The sequence below is a fragment of the Elephas maximus genome, chromosome 6 (genome assembly GCF_024166365.1).
Source record: "Elephas maximus indicus isolate mEleMax1 chromosome 6, mEleMax1 primary haplotype, whole genome shotgun sequence".
NCBI lineage: Eukaryota > Metazoa > Chordata > Mammalia > Proboscidea > Elephantidae > Elephas > Elephas maximus.
The window spans coordinates 32,491,345-32,508,271 of NC_064824.1; the positions used below are offsets into that span (position 1 = coordinate 32,491,345).

General features: G+C 40.1%; 1 protein-coding gene across 1 annotated transcript in view; it reads left to right on the plus strand.

Annotated features, from left to right (window-relative positions):
* The window catches only part of THSD7B (thrombospondin type 1 domain containing 7B), a 989,424-nt gene that overhangs the window by 457,545 nt on the left and 514,952 nt on the right, over positions 1–16,927 (plus strand). The window contains exon 7 of the mRNA XM_049889254.1: positions 9,079–9,276. Coding sequence (XP_049745211.1) covers positions 9,079–9,276 — 198 coding nt within the window. The remainder of the gene's footprint in view (positions 1–9,078; positions 9,277–16,927) is intronic.

Sequence of the window (16,927 nt, forward strand, 5' to 3'; positions counted from 1 at the left end):
AAATCTCATTGGCTTTTGTGTCATGTGCTTGTCCTTGAACCAGTCATTCTGACTGGAGGTGTGGTGCTTTGATTGGGCATCCGACCACCACTGGAGTCTTGAGAGGGGCAGTCCCATTCAGGTGTCACATGTTGAGAATGAGGAAGAGGTGACTTCCTCAAGGAAAAATGAGTTACTGAAGCTACAAGAAGGTAGAAGCAATGCTGGGTGTCAGATTTAACAGGTGTTTATCAAATTTTTTGTCTTCTTTAGCCCTCACTGTTTTAGGGCCATAGGTTCTGCATAGCAACTGAGAGGATGTACCTTTTCCTAATTCTATATTACATTTTTATCATTTGAGCCCAAACTTTTGCAAAGCTTCTTATGAAAATTTGCTCTTTTAACTTTTATTCCAGCCTTCCTTTTCCACGTAACTGAGAGCTGTCCCACTTTGGAGACTCATCTCATTCTGATGCCTCCATTTGCCCCATTCCCCCCAAGATGCTCTTATGCCAAACTTTCTCCTCATGAGCCCCTACTTCCCTGTTATGTAAGTAGACTCCTGAAAATACACCCTGTCCACATTCCTGAGACACTGCCTAACTTTGCATCAGTATTTAGGCACAGTAAACATATAACATTTCATAAAATGTAAAAACTAGGGTGTAGAGAATTGAAGCGAGGTTTCTGAAATCCCATAGTGATTCACTAATGGCAGGCCAGCACTAAGGACATAGATTCCTGTCTTCTCAATTCGGTTTCCCTTCAAACAACAGGCTTCCTTAGTTGATTTCCTCCATAAGCCTAAAGAAGGCTGGATCAAAGTATAACTCCAACCCTAAGTTTAGTAGAGCAGTCGTTTGTGTGTTTTATACCACATTAAAAACCAAACCAAACCTGTTGCTGTCGAGTCAATTCTGGCTCATGGCTTCTCCACATTAGCCCGTGTTAACCAGCACATCTTAGAGCAAATCATTGACCTGGTTTAGCAAATGTGGAAAAGGTCAGGAGATGAATCTTAGCATCAGTGAGTTGCCTTTGTGGGGAGAGAGAAAGTAGGTTGCAGTTGTGCGAGGGAGGGTATATGTGCCAGGAATAGCTTGAGAACATCAGGTAACTGGGGTGTGTGGCTTTTTTCCCTGAACAGGTATCATCTTGCCACTTTGCCAAAGGGAGGCTTAGCTTTGGGACTTGAAAGAAAAGGTGGAGGTTGGGTTAAAAACTCCAAGTCAAAAAACCTGAACGGCCTTGAATCTTTGATTTCAACTCTTTAAAATCCAATTGTCATTCCTGTAGGGTAGCACTTTATATTATCATTATTAGTTTACAGCCTGTTGTGAATATGGGAAATAAGAAGAAGCAGTGATGGGTAACTATGAGAATGAGGACCCTTAGTGCCCAGAATGAGAAGTGGGCACAGGACCTCGTCAATCCCAACAAACACACAGACATCAGGAAACAGTGAAAAGAAAAAAACATCTCTCAGCATGCACATTATCTGTGACAAAGCAAAATGCGGCCTTCCTCAGAGATTAGTGACATGTTGGATTGATGAGAATAAGTCTCTGTTTTATAAAAAAAAATTTTTTTTTTTTTTTTTAATGAAGGGCCCATTAAAGGAAACCTGTTTCTGTCAAGTCCCTTCTGACTTGTCATGACCCTATCTGTTGCAGAGTAGAACTGCTCCGTAGGGATTTCCAGCTGTGACTTTTGGAAACAAATTGCCAGGCCTTTCTTCCAAGGCACCTTTGGGTGGGTTTGAGCTGCTAACATTTTGGTTAGTAGTTGAGTGCTTAACTGTTGTCACTACCCAGGAAATTTGATCGGACCTACATTGAGGCTAACTGATCCGCTCTTGGCACTTACTGATCAGAAACAAAAGAGGCTGTCACTGCAATGATCGTTACTCAGGTCTGGGAGTTTGCTGCTTTATAAATGCTTCCCCAGAGCAGGGAGAATTTTGATTTTTAAGCTTTTGTTAAAAACTTGTCAGGACCACCTGCCTGTAATCCCTCTTGGAAAAAATAAAGCATGGAGTTTTCCCTCTAGGGGAATGATTCTGTGCCTACAAGGAGTCCAGCCATGTTATAATGATGCTAAGTAATCTCCATGTTATTGCTACTGATTTGTGAGCATGAGGTCTGAGGTTCTGTCAGTCTTGTTCTGTGCCATGATCCTGCTGGGGATTTTACCAGAGTCACTGACTGACACAAGCGAAATGTAGGTTAGAATTCCACAGAGTCTGGGGACACAGGCTAATGCATTAAACATTGAAAAGACTGGGATTTAAACCAGAGTGTTTAGCATCACATTTGAATTCCCTACCATAAAGAAATGCAGTGAACATACCAGCAAAAGTCTAGTACACTCATACTTCCCTAAATATGGTATCTCCTTTCTCCCTCTATTGTTACAGTTATTAGTTGCTGTCAACTCATGGGGATCCCCTGTGTGGAGACTAGAACTGTTCCATAGGGTTTTCAAGGGTGTGACCTTTCAGAAGCACATCACCAGGGCTTAACTGTTTGTACCACCCAGGTGCGAATATGTATATATATATATGTATGTATATTTATACACATCAGACCAAGCCTGTTGCTGCTGAGTCAATTCCAACTCATAGTGACTCTATAGGACAGAGTAGAACTGCCCCCATAGGATTTCTAAGGAGCAGCTGGTAGTTTTGAACTGCCGACCTTTTTGGTTAGCAGCCGAGCTCTTAAAGGCTGTGCCAGAGAGAGAGAGGTATAGGATTTAAGAAAATATAGGTGGAAAATCAGAGATAATTACTTTTACCTCTTCACTTTTTCTCAGTCACTATGTTATTTTCTTGGTATGTCCCCTGTTTTCACACCCACAAATGAATAGTAGGAGGAGATCGGAAAAGCAGGAAATGTTTTATTACCCAAGAGAGTAAATAGGTTATTGTGGAAATTATCTTCATATTACTGCAGTTCTTGATCAGACACCTTTCAGTCAGGAGTCATCTAACGCACGTGGCTGTCAGCTACTGAGAGTGTGTCAGAAAGTACGCTGTTGTACACAGCTGTGGAACACAGCCTCCACACCCTTCCATCAGCTCTCTGACAGGCAAGCAAGAGGACCTGTGCTCGGCAGGTCGGAACTCGTCAAGTGAAGCTAGAACGTCTTTCAAGAGGAGTTTAAATAGGATCAGGTTTTATCATTTACAGCTTTATCTTTGAGACATCCCATAGAGTTATAATTACAGGTATGTCAAAGAAAAATAACCTGAAAAAATGCAGATGGACATACTCTAAGTGGAGATATGATGCGTTTTTTAAAAATCATTTTGATACACAGACATACATTTTTATGATATCCTTGTTCTTTTCAAACATACTCCAGAAAGGCAGCTTTGCCCGCAGAAGTCATTCTAAAGAGGAATTTGATGGTTCTTTCCCCACATAGTGTCACAGTACATGACTGCTTATGTGGTAGGCCTTCAGAAACTTCCCTCTTTTCTCCAAACAGTTCCCTTCCTCCAACCATAACACCTAAGATCCTAAAAATCCCCACCAGAAAAGATATCTTGAAGCTGAGAAAACATGTTTGCCTTTATAAAGAGTGTCTTTTATGCTTTAGTCAAATCAGTGTAGATAACACACTGAAGTAGAAAAATACTGACAAGTTTTAGATCCCATATAATAATGGGGAAAATTTCCATTTTCCGTCCTTGCCTGCTAGATGGGTTCCACCTTTAATGAGGAGTCTATAAAATCATTTTGCTTTGTCACAGATAATGTGTATGCTGAGAGATGGTTTTTTCTTTTCACTGTTTCCTCATGTCTGTGTGTTTGTTGGGATTGATGAGGTCCTGTGCCCAATTCTCATTCTGGGCACTAAGGGTCCTCATTCTCATAGTCACCCATCACTGCTTCTTCTTATTTTCTGTATTCACAACAGGCTGTAAACTAATAATGATAATATAAAGTGCTACCCTATAGGAATGACAATTGGATTTTAAAGAGTTGAAATGGAAGATTCAAGACTGTTCAGGTTTTTTGACTGTTGAGTTTTTAACCCAACAACCAGGGCCAGCAGAGATGCAGACAAATGGAATAGTGTATAAATCCACTTATATCAAGTATTTAGGATAGGGGTTACCAGGGGCGGGTGGGAGGGAGGGGGAAAGGGGAGCTCACTGCTCAGAGGACACTGAGCTTCTGATAAGGATGACAGGAAAATTTGGAAGCAGATAATGACACTAGTCGAACAACATGATAAGCACAGTTAATGTCACTGAGTTGTGCAGGTGCAGAATGTTGACATGACAAACAATTTGTTGCATATATATATTTACCACAATAAATTTTCAAAAAAAGATGGTATAAACTCTGTCATCTTTGTTTAACCTGCTGGATATTTCTTCAAGCCATCCAAATGGTGTTGGGATAGAGACATGGTGTGGCGCACGGATAGCCCTATGGAAGCTCATGTGAACATTTCTGGGCCACTAACACATGTAGAAATCCAGGGTTAGCCTGAGATTACTCCTCCTTGGCTTCTTTTAATTCTTCCAAGGCTTCTATGGAAAATCATTGATCCTTCTTCTGCCATCCATACATCTTCCCTTTTCTTTTCATGGCCCACTATTTCGTCTTTTCTAGTTATGTCCAATTAAGGAGTCCCTGGGTAGCACAAGGAAACCCTGGTGACGTGGTGGTTAAGTGCTACAGCTGCTAACCAAAGGGTCGGCAGTTTGAATCCGCCAGGCGCCCCTTGGAAACTCTGTGGGGCAGTTCTACCCTGTCCTATAGGGTCGCTATGAGTCAGAATCGACTCAACGGCACTGGGTTAGGTTTTTTTTTTTTTGGTGGCACAAACAGTAAAGCACTCCACTACTAGCTGAAAGGTTGGCAGTTTGAACTCTCCCAGAAGCCTTCGTAAGACAGGTCTGGTGATCCGCTTCCAAAGGGTTACAGCCTTGAAAACCCTGTGGAGCAGTTCCACTCTGCACGCATGGGGTTTGTCTTAGTCATCTCGTGCTGCTGTAACAGAAATACCACAAGTGGATTGCGTTAACAAAGGAAAGTTTATTTTCTTACAGTAGAGTAGGCTAAAAGTCCAAATTCAAGGTGTCAACTCCAGGGGAAGGCTTTCTCTCTCTGTTGGTCTTCTCATCAGTGTTCCCCCGGACTAGGAGCTTCTTCACTGAGGGACCCCAGGTCCAAAGGATGCTCCCAGCATTGCCTTCTTGGTGGTATGAGGTTCCAATGTCTCTCTGTTCACTTCTCTCTTTTATATCTAAGAGATTGCCTCAAGACACAATCTAATCTTGTAGGCTGAGTCCTACCTCAGTAACAAAACTGCCACCCGTCCTCCCTCATTAAACATCATAGAGGCAGGATTTACAACATATAGGAAAATCACACAATACCAGGAATCATGGCCCAACCCAATTGATACATACATATTTTGGGGGACATAATTCCATTACAGGGTTGCCATGAGTCTGACTTGACAGCAACTAACAACAACAGTTAAGTCCAATAGACTGTGTACACTAAGCCTAAACTTAGGTTCCCAGAAAAAAACTTCTGATATGCTAAAATTTTACTTAAAGTCAATCTGTGGTCAAGAAGTGATTACTGGAGCTCCTTCCTGCTACCTTGTGCCCCAAATTTCACTATCCAATCTGTACATCTTAGTTTAATGAAATGATCCATGATACTCTCAGGTACCCCCAATTTTATAAAGCAGGACTAGCACACAAGTACACAAGAGCTGACTTTAACTCCTTTCTTGTGAAGAAGCAGTGGCTCATAAGACCTCAGCTGGATTTCCTGCACGTCCATTTAATCAGTAATACGCCTTTGGAGATGTAATTATCTCTGAGCCTTAGCTTCCACATATGTAAATGGGGAATAGTAATTTATGAAGTTTTGAGGATGTATTAATTTTGGATAATAAGGAAAGTAGCTGTCTCAGTCATGGCATAGGGTAGATGCTTATTTAATGAGTGTGCCTTTTCCCTTGTTAGATTATGTGCTCTGTGAAGAGCAGACGTACATTTTCTATTCCTCCTGTGGCTCCGCACAGGACAGTCCAGTGATCTGCACACCATAGTTACTGTTTACTGAGTGATACTGCCTGATTAAGGCCCTGGGTAGTATTATGGTTAATGCACTTGGCTACTCACCAGAAGGTTGGAGGTTTGAACTCACCCAGAGGCACTTTGAAAGAAAGGCCTGGCAATCTACTTCTGAAAAATCAGCCTTGAAAACCCTATGAAAGAAGCACAGCTCTACTCAGACACATTTGGGGTTGTCATGAGTCAGGATCAACTTGACAATAACTGGTTTGCTACCTGATTAATGTGGAATTCAGTAAGGTAAGGCCAGCGGTTGTCTGGCTTCAGCCACTGTGGACATGGCTGCTGTGCTTTCAGGAGAGAAGCACCTTGGGGAAGCCCGATGTCTATTGCAGACATGAATGCCAATGTGTGATTAAAGAGAGTGCTAACAAGAGGATCCACAGTTTTTGTTTTATGCTGAGCTTGTGCTATGATTTGATTCTAGGTAGAGTCTGGACAAGGGCACCACAAAATGAAAGACTGAAAGGATTTACTGACTAAGGAGATGTAATCTATGGATTTATGGTGAGCTGGATGCAACTCTATTTATAGAGAGGAACTGCATATGCCCCTCAATGGCATCAAGCTCCTTCCAACAGGACATCCCCAAATCCCTCACTAAAGACTGCTGAGTTTCTCTGCTCAACTCTGAGTCTATCTCTAAACAATATCAATATAAATATGAATCACGTGGATCCAAACCATTTCTTGCTTAAATAAATACATTAAAAAAAAAAAAACACAAACATAAGAAAATAAGTGAGTGGTATATTTGCATCATTTGTAAGGACAGAGGTCATTCAAGTTGCATGGCAGCAGGAGCTTGGAGGTCATTGTGGCTTGATGCTTGTCAGGTATAGTTCAGAGTTCTGTATGCCCCCTTTGTCTCTTTTCTGGGTGGCCCAGGAAAGGAGCTGAAGTTTTCTGCTTGTATTATTTTGACTATTTGATGTAGATGGGGAGGTATGAAGCAGGGCAGAAGCCATTGAGCTGATTCCAACTCATAGACTTATAGCCACCCTGTAGGGCAAAATAGAACTGCCCTATGGGGTTTCTGAGGAGCAGCTGGTGGATTTGAGCTGCCAACCTTTCGGTTAGCAGCCAAACTTTTAACCACTGTACAACCAGGGCTCCATATATCTACCTATCTGTACATACACACACATATGTGTGTATATATTTTATATATGTATGTGTGTATATATATATTTATATGTGTGTGTGTGTTTTCAATGCTATGAGACTGATCCTTAAAGTAACCGTCTCATTTAAACGGAGGATGTGGGTTACTCTAGACCAAGAACACCCCAATAAAACACTCTATCTAAAATACTTGCTTAGCCTGTGTACAATTCTAAGGAAGCCCAGCTTCCTCTTGTGGCTTAAAACCACTTTTAGTATTTAAAGTGTCCTAGCATCCTTTTTTTTTTTTTGGCTGTGCTACTTAAGACGAGCCAGTCTTTCTTCAACTATGCCTTGAGCTTATAACTTTTTTTATTTCAGTGACCATTGGTGGGAAAACAGGTATAGTCCTGGCAAAACTGTGAAACAGATGTACCTGGCTTTGTCACCTCTCATGCTCCCTAATTTTCCCTTCTCCCTGCTCTTATAGGAAGGTATCTAACCCTCATTCCTGGAACTGAATGTTCTCACACTCTTTATCTTCCTACTAAAATCTCAAGGAATAAATGAATAATAATGCCTTAAAGTATTACTCATGCAAATTGAAAAAAAAAAAAAGAAATTAGTTGATTAAATTTGTAGTAGTAAACAATGAAAGAAAGATACGGGAGCCAATGGAAGGTAGGAATAAGTTTTTAGACATACCATGAGGACCAGAAATTGAAAACTCACAGACAAAAGAGTTGGATCTATTTATAATCATTTTTTTAGCTCACTTTTTTAAAGAACTAAAATATGAATTAGCTTACCTTATTTTAAAAGAGATAAATTTCATGTACGAAAACAAATAAAACTTGGATGCCTGGCTTCTTATACGACATTCAGAAGATTTGGCAACAGAGGGGCCACGGTCTCTCATGGCAACAGTCAACGGAAGCTGGATAATAGCCAACCATTTAAAAGCAAAGGACCCTGGGGTGGTACAGTTGCGCGCTTAACTATTAGCCAAAAGGTTGGTGGTTCAAACCCACCCAGAAGTGCCTTAGAAAACAGGCCTGGCGATCTGCTTCCAAGTGGTCACATCACAGCCTTGAAAACCCTATGGAGCAGTTCTCTGCACACATGGGATTGCCATGAGTCGAAATTGACTGGATGGCAACTAACAGTGATGACATTTAAAAGAAAGCCCACACCTCCATTTCGCCATAGACCCCACTACTCCCTACAGCTCATGGTTGACCCATTTCCCTCAGTTTATACCTACCTGGCTCCTGTTGACGTTGAGTTTGTGGCTCTATAGGCCTGAATAATAGCCCAGGAACCCATGTCTAGCGAGGGTAGAACTCATGCCTAGCCAGTCCAAAGAAGTGCTGTCTTCATAGGACAGGGTGACATGGGGGTCTCAGTGAAGTGATGTAGGGGAATCTCAGGGCAGGAAGCTGTGAATGGCCAGACACCAGGGATATGCCAACCTGTAGATGCATTTCAACTTAGTGCAGAGGAACAAAAATGACAAAAAACAACAGGAAAATTAAGATACGGATTCATCTATCTTTAGTATCTTTAGGCAATTTTAATGAGAGCCTTCATTTATTTTTACTGGTTGATTGATACACTGAATGTATGTATTATTCCATTTGATTATGTCTGGCCTGTTTAACTTCTAGGTTGTAAACTCTTGGAAGACAGATTTCCTGCTCTAGTTCCTTTTCATTTTATTTCCTTTTCTCCTTCCCCTCATTACCAGCAAAATAAAACACATCAAGTAACAGACTTTAGAACTGTGTTCAAGTAAAAGTTTCATCCCTTACCCTACTGCTTCTTCTTTTCCTTTGTCAGATAACGATGGAGTCCTATGAAACTTTGGTTTTCTCTCTTTCTAGGATTTAGAACAAGGCAGCGCCATGTCCTTATGGAACCCACAGGGCCGGCGGGACATTGCCCTCATTTGGTGGAATCTGTTCCTTGTGAGGACCCGATGTGCTATCAATGGCTGGTGTCTGAAGGGATCTGTATCCCTGATCATGGCAAATGTGGTCTGGGGCACCGTATTCTGAAGGCCATCTGCCAGAATGACCAAGGTATGAGGCGATGATGCAAAAATGGTGTGAAGTAGTAGTAGCCAAATGACGCATTGCCATTCCTTGACAGGCATTTTCCTGTGAGAGAGAGCAAAGCCTTTCTGTTGTTAAATATTTACTTTTAAGTCAGGTGATTCATTGCTGCAAAGTAGGATGCTGTGACATAACATGGGGCCACATTCTCCATAACAAAGGAACACTTTCTGTTTGTGCATAAATGCAATATAACGAACCTAGGGATTTCTATGGAGTTTTTAATTTATCAGGACAAACAGAAAACAGCAATCTCCTCTATGTTCTTCAACTTATCAATACAAAACAAGTTTTATTTGCTTTTTTGAGGTCGATATACAATGTGCTTTTTTTTTTTTTAAATACTGTGAACAAACACTACCTTGTAAAGTTTCCAGAGCTGCAACTCCTTCCAAGTTAATATATATGTATATACATGTATATATATATGTATATGTATACATATATAAATATATATAAAGTACTATCTTTTCTTTGGAAACACTGATGGCACAGTGGTTAAGTGCTATGGCTGCTAACCAAAAGGTCAGCAGTTTGAATCTGCCAGGTGCTTCTTGGAAACTCTACGGGGCAGTTCTACCCTGTCCTATAGGGTTGCTATGAGTTGGAATCGACTCGATGGCGCTGGGTTTGGTTTTTTTTTTTATATAACATCAGACTAGAATGAGTTCTAGACATAATACTAACATTTCTAGAGAACCATTTTTAAATATAGGTTGTCAGGATTTGTAAAACTATTAACAATGGTGTCTTTCCTTGATCACGGAGATTCTAGTACAATGGTTGTTTGAAATGAAGGTGATTTAGAAAATATGTAAGTCACATGGAAATGAGAAAAGTGACATTTAAAACTTTTATCCTAGAGTTTTAAAAAAATGAGTACCTTGGAAGAATATAGAGTATGTTACTCAGCTTTGCCATGAGAAGCCCCGTTTATAACGCTCTTGATGTGTCTGGAGTGAAATGTTCTGTTCTGTGGAGTGAAATAACCCGTACAACTGAAGGAAATAACAAAGCAGATTCAGAATGGATATTCTCATCAGGGCTGAACCTTTGGACTGACCTCCTGCTAAGAATTTGCATTTCCATCCTAGATATACTGAATCAGAATCTGTACACGTAAGAATCACCTAAAGCATCTTGTTAAAATTCTTACATATACACGAAAATCACCTGGGGATCTTGTTAACCTATAGATTCTGATTCAGTGTATCTGGGGTGGAAATGAAAATTCTCAGCAATGGGTGGAACAGAAATGAACAGATTCAAGGCCCTAATTAGAATTCACGCAGGTTTGGCATACAACATGAATTATCTCACTTCCTTCCTCCCTGCATCCCCCTCTCTTTCCTTTGTTCCTTCCTTTCCTTTAATTGTTGCCATAATTAGGCAGATATACATTTTATCAAGTCATATAATTGGTTACCTCTTGAAACTAAGTGGTCGATTACCAAATAGAGGGCACCAACACCTTGTATTTGCTATAGTTCTTTTTGCCTAAGCAGTTAAAACTAATAGTGGCTACTTCTTGTAATACCAAATAACTTTTAAGTTGTGATAACATATGTGTAATTTAGTAACAGAGGCTAATAACATTGCTTTTGTATTGCATTTCTTTGAATTTAATGAGAGTAGTATAGAATAGGAGGCCTGGTGGTATGGCGGTTAAGAACTTGGCTGCTAACCAGAAGGTCAGCAGTTCGAATCCACCAGCCTCTCCTTGGAAACATGGGGCAGTTCTACTCTGTCCTATAGCATTGCTATGAGTCGGAATAGACTTGATGGCAATGAATTTTTTTTTTTTTTTATAAGTATAGAGTAGGAGCCCTGGTGGCGCAGTAGTTAAGAACTCTCTGCCAACCAAAAGGTCAGCAGTTTGAATCCAATAGCCACTCCTTGGAAACCCTATAGGGCAGTTCTACTGTGTCCTATAGTTGGAATTGACTTAATGGCACTTTTTTTTTTTTTAAGTATAGAGTAAGGAGCCCTGGTAGCACAGTGGTTAAGCAGTTTGGCTGCTAACCGAACGGTCAGTGGTTCAAACGCATCAGCCACTCCACACGAGAAAGATGTGGCTTTTTGCTTCCATGAAGATTACAGCCTTGTAAACCCTATGGAGCAGTTTTACTGTGTCCTATAGGGTTGCTATGAGTCAGAATTGACTTGACGGCAGTGGGTTTAGTGTAGAGGTTTAAAAGCTGGGCTTTGGAGTCACACAGATGGGAATTCAACTCTGCCACTTACCAACTAGCTGATCTCAAGCAAATTATTAAATTGTGTAAGTATCCTTTCCAGCCAACAAAGTGGGGATAATAAATCCTACCTCTCACTCTGGAGCTTGTGAGAATTAAATTAGTTATAGAAAAGCGATTAATGAAGTGTCTGGCACATAACCATTCCAAATAAGCTATGAGCTTATTTTACTTATAATGTACATTGATTGGAATCCTGGTGGCTCAGTGGTTAAGAGAGCGGCTGCTAACCAAAAGGTTGGCAGTTCGAATCCACCAGCTGCTCCTTGGAAACCCTATGGGGCAGTTCTCTGTCTCGTAGGGTCTCTGTGAGTTGGAATCTACCTGACAGAATTTTTTTTTTTTATATGCATTTATTATCATGCTTTGTCTTGGGGGAATTATGCAAAGAGTATTCTTTTATAAAATGAAAAATAATAATAATGATTAGAGTAATGATAGCTATATCTTTGTCCTAACCTCTAGCTGGGGAAACAGGAAGATCATTTGTTTGGCGGGACCCAATGACAAATGACTATCACCCTTTGTCATCCTCTAGCAGGTATTGGCGGTTTGTTGGACATGATATATTATCCCTACAGCCTGGTGATTTCTTTCACTTTAAGTGCTGCGCCTTTTACAGTAATTGCAGACGTATCAACTTTACCATTTTACAGCCGTTCTGGAGCTTTATTGCTTATTCCTGTGAAATGACTAATTTTCAGCTTTTGACCTATACTTTCGACTTCTGTGGGGCGAGGTAGGAATAAATGCTCATTCATATCAGCTGTATGAAGTCTTCGTGATTTTTAAATACCTGGGTGACTTTTTCATCATTTGTGGGGCAGCAGCAACAGTCATGGTTACAGGCACATGCAGGCCTCCTGATAGCTGAAGCAGTCTTTTGTCCAGTGAGAAATTGAAACTGTGGTCTGCCTGTACTTTTCACGATTCAGCTTCTGTGTGATTCTGAATGATTAATGATAGATGTTGGCAGAGAAGTGCGCCTGTTTTACTTTGCACGTATTATCAGGGCCTTTCCATAGCTGCAGGGATTAACAGAACTGTTGACACTCAGTTAAATGCCTGGAGACCAAAAAAAAAAAAAAGTTTGAGACATGCTTAATATGTCTCCTGTGATTTCTTTTTTGTGTTGTAACATTTGATAGTTTTCTCTTCATCACTGTGAGTTTATTGTTTCATAGGCTCTTTATTTCACAATTTATTCATAGCTAAATGTATGAGACCAAAAGACATAAGTCCTTTTTTCAATTTAAAAAAAGAAAGAACAAACCGAATGCATATTAGATTTATTCAGACTTGAGGCCTGCTCTAATTTGCGAGGGTGACTTGCTTTGTGTCTCATTTTTGGGCTTGCCCATGTTGACTCACTCCTGGCATCCCATATACAAAAAGGAACATTCAGCATTCTTGCAAAATATCTCTGTCCCATTCAAATTGTGGAGCCAAGACATTTCTGCATCGCTATGACCAGGATTATGTAGGATTCTTGACACTGTCTTTTTTCTGTTACTCTTACCACTTAAAAAAAAAAAAAAAACCTGTTTCTGTTGGGTTTTCTTGGCTGTAATCTTTACAGAAGCACATCATCAGGGTGGGTTTGGACTGCCAACCTTTAGATTAGTAGGTGAAAACAAACCATTTGCACCATCCGGGGATCTTCTTTTGCCACCAAAAGGACACTTTTCTCTGGAAGTTTATTCACAACATTAGCTCAGAAACTCAATCTATTTCACATTGACATCAAGGAATATGGATTTGAGATCTTGCCATCAGAATAAAGCCACCATGGAACTTCCAATTAAATAAATAATGACTGGATAAAAAATTGAAAAAAAAATACTAAGATCTCTGGAAATACAGTTTGATATGTGTAATTCTTATTCTGGAGCCCTAATGGCACAATGGTTAAGAGCTCAGCTGCTAACCAACACATCAGCAGTTCAAATCCACCAGCTACTCCTTGAAAAACCTGTGGAACAGTTCTACTCTGTCCTATAGGGTTGCTATGAGTCAGAATAGACTCAGTTGCAATGGGTTGGTAATTCTTATTCTGGAGTCCTGGTGGCACTGTGGTTAAAAGCTCAGCTGCTTATGAAAAAGTTGGCAGTTTGAATCCACCAGCTGCTCCTCGGAAACTCTGTGGGGCAGCTCTACTCTGTCCTGTAGGGTTGCTATGAGTCAGAATTGACTTGATGGTAATGAGTTTTTTTTGTTTTAATCCTTATTCTACTATGACACACATGGGGTTGGTTGCTGTGAGTCTTAATCTACTGGATAGCAACTGGAATGGAAAACAACAACAAAAACACCTTGTTGGTTAGTTTAAGAATGCGATCTGCTTTGGCATTTTTACCCATATTCCCATCTCTGCTTTGTCCTGTTCTCTACTTTGATTTATTAATGATACAGCCCAGTCAGTCCAGCTGAAGTTCCAGTTGAGAAACTGGATTCGAGCCTATGATTATAACAAGCAATGTGTTAATCAGTGGTATTTATTTTCAGGAAGAAAATTGTGTAACAGATTATATGAATAAGTATTCTCATCTGAAATTGGCCTTCCAATTCTTTGATTAGTGGGTTAGCTTTGATTCCTCTGCTCTGTACGACATCTTATCATTGAAAAAAAAAAAAATTTACTGTGGGTCAATTCAAGTCTACTGAGTATAGGGTATACAGATATTTTTCTTGTCTCATTGACAAGTTCTGTACATTTCAAAGGGGACACTGTAAAATATAAATGGAATGTGATACAAACTATAAGCCCTACACATTTCTCCCTAAGAATATCGAGCCCCGCCCCCCCGCCGCCCCACGCACACACACTGTATTTTAAACCTTGTTTCTCAAACATGTCTGGTTTCTTGTTGCTAAGTTTCACTGGCAGTTGCTGAATGCTTGCCACTGTGGTAACATCTTCTCAGAGCAGCCTGGGAAAATCTCCATTCTTCTAGGACAGTGAACACTGTTCCCCATGGCTGGCAAGTGACCACTATTTATCATCATTCATGGCTTCATGGTACAGAAGGGGCAGACAACTCTACAAGGTCATTGGACAAACACCAGGCCGCCTGCTACAACAGTCAGACCCTGAGCACGCTCCACCTGCTTCCCCCATAATTTGCCAAGTAGAGTGTCTTATAAATAAAAGTGTCTGTATATTTAAGCACACATCTTTATTCAGAGATAATGCTGTGTACATTCTCCACTTGTAGAAAGCAAATACCTATGGCTGATGAAGGGTGTAATACACCAGGAAGAACAAAGTTCACATGCCAGCAGGTACATGGCATTTAGAGTTCTACAGTGCTTGGAGCCCTGGTGGCGCAGTGGTTGAGTTCAGCTGCTAACCAAAACGTTGGCAGTTCAAATCCACCAGCCACTCCTTGGAAATCCTATGGGGGCAGTTCTACTCTGTCCTGTAAGGTCGCTATGAGTCAGAATCAACTTGATAGTAACGGGTTAGTGTTGCAGTAATGCCCCCGTGCATAGGAGATGTTTTATTTTTCACAGTTGCACTAGACCTTTCCCATGCAAATATTTTCCTTAAGCAGTGTAGGTATTTATATAGAAAGCATGAGGAATGATTTCCTGTCGTTAAGGTGACTTTGCTTTTCATTTCCAAGGCATTTTTCTATAGTTTTTGCCTGGCATCATTAATTTTGAACAATCCAAGAATGTGATCTTTAATGTTCTCTAAAATGGTGTGTGTTTGTAACCTTTACACCGTAAGTACCTTTTGAAGGATGGCTTTGACTGATGGGAAGCTTACTAGAATAATTTCCTGAATTGGATTAAAAGATATGTTTAGTATTTTTAATCTCTGATTGAAGTTGGAGGTTCTTTTTCAGGTTTTTTTTTTTAATCTCAAGAAATGTTTTTTGGCTACCCTGTGAGAATAAGGTCAAATGCCATTCAGATAAGGAATTACTTATCAGAATATTTTGTGATTCACCAGAATTCTAAATAGAACTCTTTTTTTGTGTTATCAAGTCATTATTTTGTAAACCCCTTGGTCATGCTTATTTCATGTTTGTCAACAACTGCTGCTTTACTTTTCCTCTGTAGATTTTTTTCTTTTTCTTCCAAGACTTTCTAACTGCTATTTCAGCAAAATATTTATTTTCTTGGATTTTAGGAAGAACAGGAGTAGATTATTTATCAGGTATTTCTTTGCCTCACAAGTGTACCCCTGCAGTAAGTCAACCTATTAAAGAGACATGACCAAATTAAAGCCACCACTGAGGACAGAGAGGCTCTGAAATGAGTTTTAAATAAGAATTTTCTAAAAGTTGGTAGAAATAAGTATGTTTGATAAGATGATCATTTTGGAAGAGATGATAGCAATTTGGATATGTACTTTTTTTATGAAAGTTAACTGTCATTTTCTGCTATACTAGCATTTTTTAGCGTGTTTCTATTGTGAGGAGAAAAAAATCCTGTGTATCTTCGCACAAAGTGTGGGAATATGAAAACTATGTTGCCAAATGTCCACAGGCTTCAAAGAAGGAAAGAATAAATATGGCCATGCATTTTATCTAGCACTGCAAATTCAGAGGAACAATTTTGTGGGATAGTCAGACTTAGAGGATTGTAGGAGACACCGTTGTGTCCTGGCCGGACCCTCTCAGCTATATACCATTTCTGTGTGTGTTAGCCCAAATTCTAACCGACACCCCCTGTATCTCTTTGCCTGAGGAATTTCTCTGGCCACAGGAGCCTGCTCTTCCCACATCACAGTCAGAAGTGCAGGAGAGTTAATAATCCCAGGGAGCAGGCTCGAAGAGGTGATTGAGAGTTGGTGCATACTGAGCTCCCTTGCTCTGCCTTTGGAAGAACCCCGAGGTGCCTTCTTCTATGCTGTTCCCTAAGTTCCCCAGTGAAATGGAGCTTCAGTTGCTTATGGGGCAACTTCCTTGATTACCCACCGTTTAGGAGCCTCCTTTCTTTTCCTATCTTATTTTCCCACTCTTCTTCTGATTCCCTGACATTCCATCCAAATTAATACTTGCCCAAGAATCTCTGTCACAGAGTTTGATTAAATTACGTAAGACCAGGATGCCTAGAAAGGTATTTAAGTCAGTCCACTCTTACAGGAGATACAAGGTCCAATACAAATTATACCATATTGATGATAGTTTTTAAAGATTCACTTTCCAAGGAAGCAATAATATTCCCTCTCATGAAAACTAATTTAATAGCTCTCACTATTTATCAGTTAATTGTTAGTATTCAGGTATATTGATATACTCCTGTCCTCCCTTTGAAAACATAAAAACAAACAAACAAAAATTATTGAATTCTGTTTCTTTCTTGGTTAGGCAGTCCTAGTAACATGACATTCACCTGAGTCTTGTTTTCCACCA